Raw genomic sequence first — 16,469 nt, 5'->3', positions numbered from 1 at the left:
TGGTCAGTGTCATCTCTCTTGAAGTGTAGATTTATTTCTCATAAAAATTATTGTTTTCTTTGGCAGGAGCTACAAGCAAGTCTGTGTGAAATTATGTAATGTCTGAAAAGTTATGTTCGTGATTAATTAGCCTATCATGAAACTATTTTGGTGTGTGTGGAATAGCTAGATCATACTTATTATTTATTTGGCAGTGGTAGAAGGCACTCTGGTTAGATCAAGTGACTTTAGAGTGCTTTGTATTAACTATTACATACATTACCTGGTTACATTTGGAACATGAAATATATGTAATTTTCATTGGTGAGTTGATGTGAACCTTGCATTTGGGCTTAAATAAACTTTAAAGGAAACTAGCTTGGGCTGTAAGTATGTCTTATTTCCCAAATAGTAAAATTTATAGTTGTTTGCTTAAAGCTGAGCGCCCTTTAAATGGTATATTCAAGGAAAATTTTGCCAGAAGTTAAGAAATGGAGGAATGATATATCTGAACTGCATTGACATCAGTGGCACAGCTCTCAGATGGCAGTGGAGTCAAGATCTCAACCAGCATTTTAAGTCTGGAGAGGATTTTCTGTACAATTTATAACACAGGCTTTTGGTTTTTTTTGTTTTGGGTTGTTTTTTTTATTTTGATGGGAGGTGGTGGTGTGTGGGTGTTTGGTGTCATGTTATTTTTTGTTTTCAATAAATCTATTCAGTACAGTTAAATTATTTTCCAAAAATTCCAAGGTGTAGACGTTCAGTCTTTCAGATGTTGACTTGTTAGCAAGACTACAATTCTTGTTAGTAATGAAGGCTTTTAACTTCTATTGTAAGCATCAAAGTAGAGGGAGAGGGAAAGGGTCTCTTCTGTGGGTTGGGTTATGTAGAATTCTTTATAGGTGGCTATTGAAGTGATCTGTGTTTTAGCCAAGTAGTTTTCAAAACCTTTTCTACACTCTTTGAAAATTCTGATTTTCATCACTTAATGGACATTTCACAAATGCTTGCTTTTTGCAAAACTGAGGGAGATACTGTGCTCATCCTAAATGTAATTACTCATTTAAATTTGTTTTGTTGTTAAACACCACATGTAATTTTTTGTTTTCACTGAACCGATGGCATTCTCTTGCTATAAGCCCAATATTTAAGCCCAAATGCATACTTAGTTGTAAACACTTTAAATAAATACTGGAGAGTTAAGCCCCCAAAGGACAAGAACTATAAATAATACTTTGGTTTAGACTGTTAAGAAATAGCAGTATTGCCAATCTCATTGCTTGTGCCTCGGGATCTACTGTCTACTTGCTGCTTCTGATTGGTTAAGGGAAATACTTTTCTCACGCTAGCCTATAAGGGAGCCTAAAACATGTAGTCCATAGGGATCAGAATTGCAGGCTTCCTTGCAAGAGATCAAGGTCAGAATTCTGTTGTATTTATCTGCTAGTGCTAAAACAGCTGAACAGTGAGTACATGAAGTGAAAAATTGGACCTACCTGTTTACTTGTTCCTTGGCATTACAGGTTAATCCAGTCCTAAAGACTGTTCAGTGGGTTATACAGGGTAGCTCTTGTCATGCTGCTTCTCTGTTTCCATTGGGATATTTCATTTTCTTCTGATGTGAAGGAAGAGGCAAAGCAAAACTATCTGCACAGAAAACTTTCTCCTGAAGTGGATTTCTGCAGTATGCCTTAGATGAGTTTATCAGTGTGTCTTGTCTCAACCATGCTCTGTGCTCATTTGGAGTTAGATCAAAGAAAGTGGTTTTGTGGTTGCACTGCCCAAGAAAGGCTGCAGTGGAAGTAGTTTGACTATTACAGATAAGACTTTTGTTTCAATAAGCAGTGGCCCTTAACTGTGGATGATGTTGTAGGTACAGGTTATTTCATTACTTAGTTCTGTTACTGAATGCAAGTGAACAGGAACAGCTTCCTGTTACATTAAATAATCCTGTCAGTGTTGGAGGGATGTTGATGCTAGAAGACTTCAATTTCAAACTTGGGCATGGTCCAATAGTATTGTTAGATTGATTTACTAAGTGATGATTTTTTATTACATTCTTCCCTTCAGTTATAGCTTTTTGATGGAGTGAAGTTACTTACCACTTTCTGTAGGCTATCAGCATTATAGTTGCCTTTTTGGAGGCAGAGCATAACCATCTTGAAACACTGTTTAAAAAACCCTCACAAAATTACACTAAGCAAGCTGCTGGCTGAATGAACTTTGCTGCTGGCTGAATGAATTTTGCTATGACCCTTCTGTTTTGTTTTTTTTTTCTCTTGTATGAAATCTGATGCTAGGACTTGTATGCTTTCCCTGGGTAGTATGGCAATTTAATACTGTTTATTGGACAGAGAATGGCCTCTTGGACTTCATGGGCTTTGTTTTGATACCACAGACTTTGAAATAATGTAGAAGATAGATTAAAACCAGGGTTTGAGAGCCTGACTAGATTTCTTTCCAGAAGCCATGCAGTACAGATTGCTACAATAATTTCCCCCCGCGCCCCCCCCCCCCCCCCCCCCTTGCTTAAATGTAATAGTTGAAGGCAAATCTTAAGCCTGTTTCCTTCAAAAGACTTTCATTTAACTTTTAGTTCATAGGCCTACTTGGAAACTTTTCTAAGAAAAGCTGGTTTTCTGTGAAATATTTACTGGTTTTGTTCTGAACAGTTTGAGCTCTGGTTTACATAGCATGGCTAGTTAGCAGTGCTTTATTATATTCTAATGGAGATAATTTTACTGTTTTTGTAAAATGAACTACAGTGATCTGGGTTTAAGTCTAAAATTACGTTTTGATTTGGGGTGGGTAATTTCTTCACAGTATGTCAATATTGAACATTACCTATACATATAAAGAAACAGGGACTGATAGAGCAATCTGTTTCATTTGTTGGAAATGCCAGCCTCTTAGGTAACTCCTTGGGGTACAGGGCTACTTTGCCTGTTCACCTTTATTATCACTCTGCCATGGATTTCAGCACTTGATCAAGTGCAAAACCGTTGATCTCCTAGGTCTTGTATAAAATACACTGTATGTACTTTACGGATCTGGCAGATTTTCAGTGGCATTGTGTCTTGAGCAATGGCTTGTAAAAGTAAACACCTGCAACTGATTTCAGTGTCTTGGCTGTTGAATTAACTGCTTCTCTTCTCTCAAAAATAAAGTTCAGTTGCTGTTGGGGGGAGGCAGGGGAAATAGAGCTGTTAGCATGTAATCAGCTATTTGTCCAGCTTTCCCTTTCTTCAGAAAGGAAATCAGGAATTATTTTATAATAAATAAATGAAAAATAGACTTTTTTTACCTGAATTGCTATGTAGCTCACCTGGTAGAGTAGTATCTTAGTGCCAGTGTTTTTACCAAATAGAAACCAGTGATTCAGCAACAGAAAGGTCAATGGCCTAGCTGCTGTTACTTGTTGCCCACAGGAATATAGGTGTTCAGCTAGGTGAGTTCTCTACTATTTGGGCCTCACTAAGAGAAGTGACTGTGTTATTTACAGTGACATTATTTGTATTACACCTGCTCTTAAAATAATTGTTCAAGCAGAAAGGATGTTAAGTTATATACATGTGTTAAAACTAAATCCCTTTTTTAAAAAAAAATCCCAAACCAAACACAACAAAAAACCCCAACAAACAACAAAACCAAAACATAGTGCACTCTGTTTAAAGCTTCCATTTCATAATCACATCAGGGGAAGAAATCTAAAGAAATAGTTCTCTTGTAATCCCTTATCAGGTTCTGGAATTTGCAGCCTTAATTATTTTGCTTTGGTCATAGTATTTTTTCCCTTCAGGTATGTGAGGGCAACTATGCAGGATATTTCTTGACTTCATGTGGAAATTCAGCTGCTTCATCTTGAAATAGAATGGTGCTCTGGTTGTTTCATTTACCATTGCATTTCAAACACTAACTCAGTCTCATAAAGTCCTACTTCTGTATTTAGTATAGCACTACTCAGATCTAGATATTGCTGACAGTAAACTTGCCCCAAAGAGTAAACTAAATAAAATATGCGTATGATCAATTTAATATGCAATTAAACATTTTCCCTAAGCAATTAGCATCAAGACAACTAATAATTATCCTGTGCCACACTGCAGACATATACACATTTATGTAGGATGACTTTGGTAATGTTATGAATAAAAATACGCATATATACAAACATCGTGAGTAAACATCATATTATGGCAATGAAGTGTGAGCTTTTCATACTGGAGTTTATTCAACCTGCTTAAAAGCAATACTTCTCCCCAAAGAATGTAAAAATTGACATGCCCATGGGATCATGGTCTATGAATTGCACCACTGCTTACCTGCTTGTGATTACATGTGTCACCTGCTTCATCCTAGAGGCATTGCAGTAACAGGTAGAATTTGGAGTTAGGAAATGCAATCCCATGCAAAGAACTGTATGTACATGTGACAAAACCCAATGGATTCTATGCCAAAAAGTTTGGAAGTCTCTTAAACATATGAATAAATTGAGATATGTGAAGAAAATGTGAAAATAAGAAGTGAACAGGATTGCAGAAAGCTAGATACTTACATAATTAACTCTACCTCTGAATGAATACCTAGAAGTGTACTTAAAGGTGAGATTCTTGGAAGGTTTGCAGACTAATGATGTGGATGATGTGTGTATTTTAACCACATGTCATCAGACACAAAGGGTGGCAATGTGGTTGATGGTACAGAAGATGAGGCCATGATGAGGATGGTAATGATAGATAATTGTTTTAAGGCTTAAGTGCATCGTTTTTGTGACAGTGCATGGTGAGTAACAGAAATATATGTTGCTCTTAAGACATCTAGATGGATTTAAAGGATTGAGTTTTGAGAGAGGTGTGAAGAGTGAAAACTCTCATTACTTTGGAAAAAGAAGAATTTGAGCTACATAAAAAGCAAAGGTATCACTTAAAAGATGACCTCATACTTTGACTTGATTGCTGTGCAAGGAGTAATGCAACTCTAGGTATAATCTGCTTGGTTGGGTCTGCAGTAGTTATTTCACTTTAGTCTGTGGGAGTCAACAGACTGAATCAGAGAGGGAGGGTACACTTGAGGTTGTCAGAGTGCCAGATTGAAGAGTTTAATTAAAAGAGAGAGAAAAAACAAAAGTAACTTTTTAGCCAGGAACTGGAGTTCAAGCTATGTATATTTTGAACCACTTGCTGGCCCCATAGTAGGCAAGTAAGGGAACAGAAAGGAGGAAGTTTTGAGTTGAAAAAGAAAAAAGTTTTGGAGCCCTTCTAATTTTAACTTATTGAAATATCTCTTTAGATGATGCTGAAGACATCACTTTTTAAAAAACTTTGGTGTAAAGAAAATGGATCTGAGTTATCTGTATATAAAAATCTAATTTAGAAATAAGTTTTGAATTAATTTCCCAAGGGTACCCTGAAGAAGGTGAAAGGAGCAAAGACACCTTTTTTTTTTCTTTCCCCTTGGTCTTTTCACTTCAAAACCACTAAAGAGACAGTTTTGAGAAGTCTGAAGACTGCTTGGCCCAAGGCTAGATTTGCAGAATGTAGATGATGGTCATCATAATCACAGGAAGATGCAACTAGAAAACTGCGGTGTATATAGGATGTATTTACAGCTTGATGTACATATAACCTGGCTGGGAAGCATAAATACCCCTTAGTGTCAGGATCTGTAGTTCGGCTGTAATCTCACAGTGGAGAATGCAGAAGAGGGGACTTGTGAGTAGCCTTCTTCATAGCCCAGTTATATTAATAGCCCTGGTTACAGGACTTTTTAAAAATTATTTTAAAAACTCTCTTTACTACTACAATAATGGAAAAGTAAATATATTTTTTAAATGTCTAGTCCCAGTTGCAGGACCAAAGCAGGAAACTCACACATGAAATAACAAATTCCCTCCCATTCAGGAGGGAAGAGCCTTCATTCTACTGCAGTGCTATCATAGAAATTGATGAAAGATCACAGAAGGGATGCAATTTAAATAAGTAAAGTATCTGAGTTAAATAACTTCTGAAATGATAGCAGGGCCTACACGTATCCAAAGTGGTATTTTTAGGCTGTCTACAGTAGTCTTGTCTCTCTATTAAACTTGAATTATGGTTTGCAAGCTTCCCCTCTGTAAGCGAGGCTTTAAATTAATTCTGTTAAAAATGAAAGCTGAGTCTCCAGAGGACTGGGAGATTTATCTGAATTTTTGAGCTGTTGCTTTGCACCCTTCTCCAGGAGATGTATCCTGTGCTTTGGGTGGTGGATTTTCAACAGAAAGTGGATTTTTAGAATTTCCAGTGGATATAAACTACAAACAAAATGTGAATGCAGGTTGGCTTATGTGAAGCTAATTAAGAGGACCGGGGCAAATGAATAAAACTCTTTATAGAAAACGTGTGTGTGTGTGTGCTTCTGTGGTGGTTTTGTGGCTTTTTTGATCAGGGTTTCTTCTTTCCTGCATGCTGATCAATATTCACTATACAGAGCACACTTATCTTTAGCTGGTTTCTTGAATACAGCTGAAGCAACTTTAATAAATTGAAATTAGTTTTGTTTTTCTTTCTAATATCTTGTACTATTATATGAAACAACAAAAGTCTAATTTGAAATAGAATTTAGCTTTTATAGTCTTTCGCATATTGCAAGGAAAAGACACTTTTGAAGCCTGAAGTTGCATTCTGTTTTCCAAGCAGTAATTGTTGCAAACTCCCCTGTTTTACATTGTATTGTTTCCCAGTTTGGAAGAGGGAGCAGGAATGCTCCTTTCAGTAACTTAAAATAGAAACTGTATTTAGAAAACTCTCTAGCTGTGTATGCTATTTCATGCATGTCTTCCTCATTACAGTGCCTGTTTATGAAGATGCAGGTTAGCTTTTTGTCTGTTCAGTTCCATCAGCTGTAGTGATGCTTGTTGACTGATGAGGTTAATACTAAGACACACAAAGTGATGTGGGGAACTGTGTTCAAGTGGGACTCATTGCATCCAGGGAGGTAAATGATATGTTTTGCTGTACGAGATAGAAATTTCTCTCCCAGAGTATTTTAACTAAACATACAAGTTTGCATTGTAGGCTTGGCCATATTTTTCAGGGTGGGAAGGAAGAGGCAAGTTTTTTGTTTTACACTTCCTGGTTGTGTGTTTTTTGTTGTTGTTGTTTCTGTTTGTGTTTTTTTTTTTTTTAAAAAGATGTTTTAAGAATATTACATGGAATTATTAGCTGAAGAACAATGAAAAAGCTGGGAATAATTTAGTCTCTGCACACATCATTTCAGCTCAGGTTTGCAAAGTGCTCTGGTGAATAGAGTTCTTAAGCCTGTTTAGGGAACTGTAGTTTTCTTATGGGCTGAGGTGGGAGAGTGCTTCCCCTCCTGCTTGTTACCTGTAGAAATATGTCAATTTGGATACACTTTCAGGAGTTTCCCACCTTATCAGGAGTGCAGTGTGGAAGTGAGATTTCCAGTTTTCAAGACCACAGTTCAAGAACATGACACACAGTGTTTCTGGGTGTGCTGTCACAATCTTCTTGACTAGTCATCTGCTGATTGCTCTGTGTGTGTACACAAAGGGGAGGATGGACCTGCAAGAACATGTTTTGAACTCTGAGATCCAGTATCACTACTGCGGTTAGATGCCTTTGAGGGTGTCTGAATCCAGGAGGACATGAAGGGTTTTAAACTTCTCAGTTTTGGATAATTTACATACCTCTGACAGTTACGTTGTGTGTCATAATTCCCATACAGACATACTCTTTGAAAGTACAGGAGGGGAAAGTGAGCAGAGGAAGCCACTGTGTAGTAAGGAAATAGGAGGTTTTTAAAGAGTGAAAGAGAACATAAACCTGTATTCTAGCAGTGAAATTACTCTTTTGGGGGAAGAGAAGAAGTTTCAGACTACAGTTTTTCCTCAACACATACTGTTTATGTAATTCATAGACTTAAAGGCGTAATAAAAAAAATTGGCACCCTGGACTGTCCTCTTTTTGGAACTGCCTTTGTGCTGGCTTTTGCTTTGTGCTTTCTGAATGTATAGGTGCTACGTTAGGTTTTGTAGCAGGTCTGATATTTTCACTCTTCTGCAGTAATAGCCTGTCAGCGTGTTTTTATCATCATTTGAGTTAGTGTGTACTTTTTATCACGTGGTACTGTAGAGCTAACATGGGATCTACTGGACAGTTGTCATTAAGAAGTTGTTTTGTTCTGTGTGTTTTGTTTTGGTTTTTTTTAAATTAAAGTTTAGCTTACCTTATAATAACTAGTTCCTGAAATGTGATGGATTTTTTTCAGATGTTGAAAGTAAACTCAAATATTTTTTTTTTTACCCACAGAATGGGTGCAGTAAGGGAATTGCAGCTGAAAGAATGTCTGTGACCCAGAGCAACTGCTTCAGTAGCTGTTAGTAGAAATCAGTACCTGTGGCTCATTCCACTTATTTTCAATATTAATTTTTAAAAAACAGTATTTAGAGATCGCTACTGGTGGTATTTCTTGTTCAAAGAGTTCTTTTTTTCAAACTTATGATGTGATCGTTTAAAAAAAACAAAAGAGTCCATGAAGGTGCTTTGTGAAAATGTAGGTGTTCTGAAAAAGCAAACTTGCTTCTTCTGTCCTTCTGAAGGCTGTAAATAGTTAAGTAACTGAAGTAGGATAAAGATTGGGACCACAACAAGGGATCCCTAGTGAAGGTCGTGGTAGTTTCAATTTTCAATAAAATTTGCCTCTCTATCCTGTTAACCCAGGAATTACTTGCATGCTGTTTCTATTCATAGGGTAATGGAGATCTAATATTTGTGTATTGTGCATGAGGGTGTGTCTTCTAGCAGGTTGTCAGATGGTGTTGAGATGTTTCGGAAAAGGCATTGAGAGACAGTTGCAAATGTGAACAGTTGAGGTTTTTGGTTTACTGTTCAAATTTAAATTTCTTGGGAGTGTCTGTGAAACTTTTCTTTTAATGTGTGTATAACATTTAATGAGATTAGCACTTAAAACCATAATTGTGTGTACACAGCTAATGCCTAACAATTTTCAGACAATCTGTTTAAAGCCTCAGAGTGCTATAGCAATGCAAATAGTAATCTCCTTGCTTTCACTGGGATTTGTAGTTACGGGTAACTTTACATACTCAAAAATAAGACTTTTTCAGTCGTAACAATGTGACTTTTTTGGGGGGTGGGATGTCAGACCATTCTAGATGCTTCAAGAATTTCCTGGGAATTATAGATGTCATCAGATAAGCATGTAAATTCCATAAGCACAGAAACTACCGTAGGAAAAATACTGTTATTTCAGGCCAGAGTTTTGAGACAAATTTTGGCATAATGTAACAGAAGTCCAGCTGAATTTTTACCAAGGATTCATTTTATGCAGTGGCAAAGCCTGTTAGTTTCTCAGAATAGATAGCTGTGATTCATTAAAAAAAAAATAAAATAATTTAGTGGTTGCATAAATGACTTCTGAGTCTTTGCTTAAATATGGAAACTGCACTAGTTTAACTAAGTGCTGACACTATGTTGTTACTTCTAAATTAGTACAATTTTTGTGTAGACCAATCTCAGGGTTTGCGATATATGCAAAGACTGTGAGAAAGCATTGAGGATAGTGGGTCCTTAATGTTTCAGAACTTGTAAACTATGTTAAGTAGTTGAAATTCACGTTTCTTTATTAAAAAAATCAATTACAAAACACTTTCTGAAGTCACAAAACCTAATATTTTTCATTATTTTTAGTCTTTATCTGTAGCACACACTAAGCATAGTTTTTCTTGTTTTCTGAAGTGACTGTAACAATGAAGCTATAATCAAAACATAGTGAATGCACTAGTTTTTTAGTGAAAACAATCTTAAGTGTTAGGATAATCACAAACAATTACTGCCTAAAATGAGTTTAAAACTAGAAATGTTACAAAAATACATTTTGGGGGTGTGGTTATTGTATAATAAAGATTGGCGTGTGGGGAAGGAACCTGAACTTTTAAGGTAAGGTTGCTATAGCACCCAGTGCTCAACTGACATTTTTGACACTATAATTGAGTCCTTGCCAGTCTGTGGACGTGGAGCTAGCATCCTTCTTAGGCCTTGAAAACCTCACAGTATATGCCTTAGGTAGCCCATATTTTTTTTCTAATTACTGCAGTAACCCAAATCTGGAAACACTAATCTCTGCTCTTTAATTCCCTGTTCTTTTTGCTCTGCCAGATGTTAAAATTGGATGATATTTTAGATTCTTTATGGTGAATGATGTCACTCATGCATTTTCTCTTTTCCTTTGTTATCTGGGTGGTTTGTTCTTCCTTCCTTTTTCTACCCTGTATCAAATGCATGCAAGAGGATGAGCTGTGATGCTATCCTTCTCCACCTCACCAGCTGCACCAGCTTGCAGTCTCCCGTTGCCCCCTCCACCCCCTGCCCCGATCCCCATGATTTGTTCTGCAGATATGCGTTCCTGCTTTGCATGGTGGGTTAACAGCTCAGAAACCTTCCTTCTCCCATCACTCAGGTTGAGGATATGTAGGCGCACTGGGATGAAATCATTTATGGGTTTGCATTGCCTTCCTGATGAAAGGCAGTTGCTTTCAAACTTGACCATCTGATGGTCTTCAGTCTTTCTCTCTAGATACTGAAGGGCAGGCACTTGACTATAATACTTGTTCTGATAGCTTTGATTTGTGTGGTTTGTGGGATCTTTTATGCAGCACAAAAAAATAAATCACAGTGTATACGGTATACCAAATTTTTGTTGGAAGTAACTGAGCTGCAGACCTTACTACTTCTTTTTAGTGAGCTTTTTAGGAAGGTGGTGCAGTTATGCGATCAGAGCGAGCGTTTATATAATGCCTAAAGCAGAGATACTGACTGGGGCTTGCTAAATAGTCTCTGATCTTCTTTTTAGTAAGCATATGAAAACATATCTGCGTAGGCTTCCTGGTTCACACAGCTTCTACAACAGTGTCTGTCCAGCTGCAGTTGATGGTTGTTTATAGGAACAATTTTGCCTCTGCGTTTTTGCCTGAAGGGAAGGTGGGATACATCTGAAACTTCCTATTGTGAATGTTAAAAACAATGCCTGGTTTAAAATTTTTATTGTATGTGTAGCAGGATTAAATAGGTATCTCCTACCAAACTCTAATAATTAGTGTGAAGTAATACGATCTGTTTAAAACTTACATATTTGAGAAACTTACATACTGTATTTTACAACGTAATCCTTTCTTTCCTACTGATTGTTAAGAAACTAAAAATGTAAACTTGGGCAGATGATCACCATGTGTGCATCATGAGGGTTTCTGAGCCAAAATTACTGATGTAAAAATATTGTGATATGGTACTTTTAATGCTATTTATAGGATTGATGGACTGCAGTGGTTGGATGTATGATGTTTTAAAGCATTGATTGACTATGACAGTTGAATGTATGATGCTTAAATAAGTATTGTTCAATTTCTAACTGGAAAGTAAAATAAAAAAACCAACCTGTTTACAGGTGTTGAGTTGATGGTCTATTATTGCTCCATGGTATATAATATATCCTTTTTAAAAAAGGAAAACATTCCTATTGCCTGACTGCTTTTTGTGAAGTTTCAGTTTCTAAATGCAATTTCATATTGGCATAAGGTATGCCTTTTCTGCAAATTTGCCCCTACTGCAGTTGAAAATAGTTATTTGAACAGGGCAGCCTTTTAAATTTGGATATACAATTTCTAGTGACCTAGAAAACTGAGCCCTTTTGAAAGTTGTAATTTACCTTGTTTCCAAAATTAAAGGAATGAAAAATTCTTCTTAGTTTTTATTAGCTCTGTTGAAGAAATAATAGTATATTACTGGATTAGAGTTACTCAGACCTATCTTCAGTGACAGAGCAGAAAACTATTAATGTGGTTCTTAAATATTGGGTGAAAAAGTTATTTTCCTTTGGAACTGAGGTTGAATAACATGAAAAATATTACAGGTTCATCTGGTATAAAATAATGCGGTGTTGAATAACTGGCCGTACTAGTTTCTGTAAGAGATGAAATGGAATTAACCTTCCTGGTGACTAATCATTGTTTTTCAGAAGATGGTGATACACAATTCCTATATTTTAGAAGAGAAACTAGTGATTAAACAAAGAGATACAGGTAGGAGATGCATTTCTGTTTGGATTATATTCTGACCCAATCAAAAAAAAACCAAAACAAAAAACCCAACCCCAAATTTTAGGATAAAAATTAGTTTATCCTAATTGAGGCAGTTATGAGCCAGAAATAATACTATCAGTATGAATATAATTTTGCTTTGACTGTGCAAGCTAAAGCAATATGAAACTATATTGGTTTACTGTGCTGACAGGAATGTGTGCATTCTTAATTTTCAGTAGCTCAGAGATCAGACCCAGTAATACAGTTACTAATGTAAATGGCTTCAAAATATATGTACTGGAGCCTGTAAGTTTCTTGAAAACTTGTGTGTTAAGTGGTAGGCTTTGCAAGCTATTATTAGGTTAGGTATGAGAACATCAGTCTTTGTAGCCTTGAACTGCCAGCAACCTTTGTCCTTTATTTTACCTTCAGTTAAAAACAAAAAAAAAAGGAGGGGTGGGTGGGTGTTGAAATAGGGAAGTAAATGAATGTTGGCTAATGGCCATGTCTTTTCCTAGAGCAAGAAAAAAAAAATCTTGGAAAGATAAATGAGATTGTGGACATGGATTTGAATGATATGCAATGTTTGTAAATTATTTATCAGAGCAAGCCTTTCTGAAACGGCTAAAACACTGTTGATATCAAAGGGAAGGAGAATGGTGTGGTTGCCAAGAGGAGATTTTTACTGGATTCCACTAAAAGAGTAATCTGTCTTTTAGAATTATCTGTATTAAACTTTAAGTAGCAGTTAAGAAATGTTCACAAGATGCTGCAAGCGAACAGTTGTGTTTGGATAGCTCTGGACCGTTTTTCTGCAGCTGATTGTTGGTATATTTTAGGGTTTTTTTCTGTTAATATTGTTGTCTTGTTCCAAATATAAGTCTGTTTAAAAGTGTAAAGATTGAACAGATCTGTTTGTTTATGATATTTTATTGACAAGAATAGCAACTAACTCATTTTGTTTTACTTGTTTATGCATTGTTTTTAACATGCAAGTAAAAAAATTCTGCAGGTAACTGGTATATCCTTTCCCACCTATAGAATTACTGATCTCATTCAATGACACCCTGCCAAAACTGAGAAAGAACATCAATTTTCTTTAAAAAATTTTTTAAGTGTGACTAAATTGGAAATCTGCCAGTTTCTTAACTTCAACAATTACTTTTGTCCAGGTAACAAGTCAATATTTCAGCTATCCATATAATTCATAATGGAGGTCTTGGTAAGACTAAGGACTGCAGACCGTGTTTGTTATCATTAGTTATAAGAAGGTAATATTGCAGTTCCCTTTTGTAGTTTCTGGAAGAGAACAGACATCTCCATACTTATGACAAGTCTTCAGCTCTGGTATCTTTTACATATATTCTTTGGGGTATACAAGTATGCCAATATTCCGATAATTGGACTGTGAAGAGATGAACATTGATCAGACCTTCTGAGGACGAAGCTTTCAAAAAATGTACTACGCTTCAGGGTATGTTTATATGGAAGTGGTTGTAGGCTAGGGTGAGGATATGTGTGCTCCTCTTGTCTGGGTAGGACAACTTTACCTTGCTGGTGTCAGTATTCTTGGGAATCTGCTGCTTGATTTAAGATTATCCTAAAGCTTAATAATATAAACCTAGTTTCAGTCTCTTTGTATTACGTTGTATTGAGGTATAAGGGTATATCTACATGGAACTGATGCCTTCTTAAGAATACCCTTAAAAACAAGCATTCCCCCCTCTAATGGAGTACAGATTTATAGGTCAAGTGAAGATAGTCTGTCAGCTTTCAAAGTATTGTGGCATAGAGTGGAAATGTAAAAATTGAAGGTGAAACCAACAAATAATTACTTTGATATATAAAACTAACAGCATTGTTTAGCTAAACCTGGAAACTATGACTTTGTGAAAGAAACTATTTTGATTTTTGTGTAGTAGTGATACTAGGTGCTACAAGCCAGCCTGGGAAGGTACTCTATTATTTGAGTATCCCACTTGAAGAAATAGTTGCACATAATTTTATTTGTTACAGATCTGTTTATAGATAACTTTATGTAGACATTAATGAATATTTTGGATGATGCAGCTAAATAGTTTCAGTAAAGCTCTAGAATTTACCTGCAGAAACTGTTTTGAGGTGTTTAATTGCGGATAGTTTGTCACATAGCAGATTGGGAAGATCAGGAAGTAAATTTGTGTCAGTTCTTAAATTTTTCTCTGAAAAGTTCTGTGTATTGCTTCCAGACATGGAAGCATGGTTTTGCGTGGTTTTTTATTCCAATTGTGTATCGTAGCTGATGGGACTCATCAGACTGTAATGGATAACGGTTGATCTGTTGAATACAGTGTTTTTACCCTAAAATGGTAGTTTGAGAGAGAGATGTGAGTTGTATTGGATGGAAAAGTAATAAAGTATGTCTTAAATTTGAGAGTTTTTTTAAACAGTCCTGGTTTTCTTGTGGAAAGGAGCTATATTAATCTGTAATAAAAGCCAGTTTGCGTCTTAATCTCTGAGCGCTATTACATCTGAAGACTAAGTGATTGTGTTCTGGAGTTGAAATTGTGTGTTCAAGAATAGTGTCCTAAGTTCTAATTTTTCCTCATTTCTGATAACACTAGTCTTGTGTTGGAGAGGTTTACATGGATTATTACACAAGGTTGCTTATTATGAGCCACCTTAATATTTATGAAGTATGTTAAGATAGTAAAATTTGGTATTCCAAAGTTAGTAAAATGGACTTTTGTCTTGGTAATTAATAAGTGGTACATCAAAATGTCAGGTAAAAGTGAAGTAAGACTACTTTCTTTTATTTCTTTTGGTTTTTCCTCTCTCTCTAGCTAACTCCTGTCTGTTTTTCAATCTAGCCACGAGCTGATCCCATCCCGATATGTAGCTTTTGTTTGGGAACGAAAGAATCAAATCGTGAAAAAAAACCAGAAGAGCTGTTGTCTTGTGCAGACTGTGGGAGCAGTGGTAAGTTGGCAGAATTTACAAATACTAGAAATGTTTATGTTTAAGTCTGTTTTTAAGGTATTAATAATATCTTAAACTTCTGAACGTCATCTTCTCTTTGGACATAGATTGAGAACTGAAACAAAGCAGGGGGAGAGAGACTTTTTACTAAAATTTTTTCATCTGGATAAGTACAAATGAGATGTGTGAATTCATCTTTATGCCAAAAGTATAGATCTGCTTAGTAAATTAATAGAGAAACCACACTTGTAAAATACAGAAATTCTGTTACTGTTTGGGATCTATGTTTGATCTGAAAACTTAGTTTTGCATTGTGACATTAAATGATGATGAAGAATTTTGTGTGCAGATTTGCAACATTTCAGAAGCTGAGGAATAATCATAATAATAAAGGCTGTGTAACAGTCTTTGCTGTTGCCTGTCTTGTGTATCCAATTCATTTTTTTATAAAATTCTTTTGTTACTCAAGTGGGAATTTGAATAATATTTCAAATAACAGGCTAAAGCTGTTAGGCACCTGTTACTTGTCAGGCAGAAGACAGTGACTCTACTGTTTACCTTACTCGGGTGTGTTGCAGCAGCTCTTACAGACTCCATGTGGCTGTTCTGAATGCAAGTGCTTTCCTTAACCTAAGCTAGGTTAATTTTGAAAATGAAATACTGTAGCACACTGTTGCTTTGTGCAATGCATGCCCATAGATGATACCAAACGTGTTCTTGGCCTAGGTTATTCCTGATTTACAGAAGGTTTTGGCTAAGAAACTTGGACAAATCTCTTTAGCAGCTCTGTGCCATAAAGCTTTTTCTGGCACAACTTTAGAGTTCTGGATGTGAAAATCCTCTGATCAGTATAGCTATTCTGAAAAAATCCGCTGTGGAAGATAGCTTTATGCTGGAGGAGGACTTATTTGGCCAGTATAGTTTGTCAGTTGAGTGGACTGCTTTTATTTAGCTGCACCAGTAAAAAAACTTTTGCTCCCGTAAGCTCTCAGCTGCCTTGGGAAGTACTTCTGGTAAAGCTTTGCAACGTAGGCCATCCTATCCCAGCTCAAAGACAAAATAACAGTGTTGCTTAAAGTTACAGGCTGCAACATCCAGCTGCTTAGCACTACCTCTTTGTGCTGGCACCTGGTTGCAAATAAACTGGATGAAAGAACAAATAAGAAGTTTGATCAGTTCCCCAGTCCAGTTCACTGTAGAGCCATGCCAACTTCTATGCCAGAATGAAGAAGAGGGAAGTGCTCGGGCGGGAAACGAGTAGTGAAGTGGTACAGTCTGTGTAAGCCAGTGCTGCTTTTGAGAAGGCTGGAAGTGGAAGTACTGTTTGTGTCTTTGAATTCAGAGTCCATGTGTGTCATCATTTTATAGTGCTGAAGATAGTCTGCCTTGGGTACTGTGATAGCTACAAAAGTACTTGAGTGAAAACAAGACAGTGTGG

At 36.3% G+C, this 16,469-nt stretch overlaps 1 protein-coding gene across 8 annotated transcripts in view; it reads left to right on the top strand.

Annotated features, from left to right (window-relative positions):
* The window catches only part of KAT6B (lysine acetyltransferase 6B), a 120,563-nt gene that overhangs the window by 46,188 nt on the left and 57,906 nt on the right, over positions 1-16,469 (top strand). For all 8 annotated transcript variants that reach the window (XM_074874581.1, XM_074874578.1, XM_074874582.1 and 5 more), the window contains one exon: positions 14,923-15,031. In XM_074874581.1, the coding sequence (XP_074730682.1) occupies positions 14,923-15,031 (109 nt within the window). The remainder of the gene's footprint in view (positions 1-14,922; positions 15,032-16,469) is intronic.

This window comes from Strix uralensis, chromosome 7 (genome assembly GCF_047716275.1).
Source record: "Strix uralensis isolate ZFMK-TIS-50842 chromosome 7, bStrUra1, whole genome shotgun sequence".
NCBI lineage: Eukaryota > Metazoa > Chordata > Aves > Strigiformes > Strigidae > Strix > Strix uralensis.
Note: the sequence above shows the minus strand (reverse complement) of the source record. Positions and strands in the feature narration are given on the sequence as shown.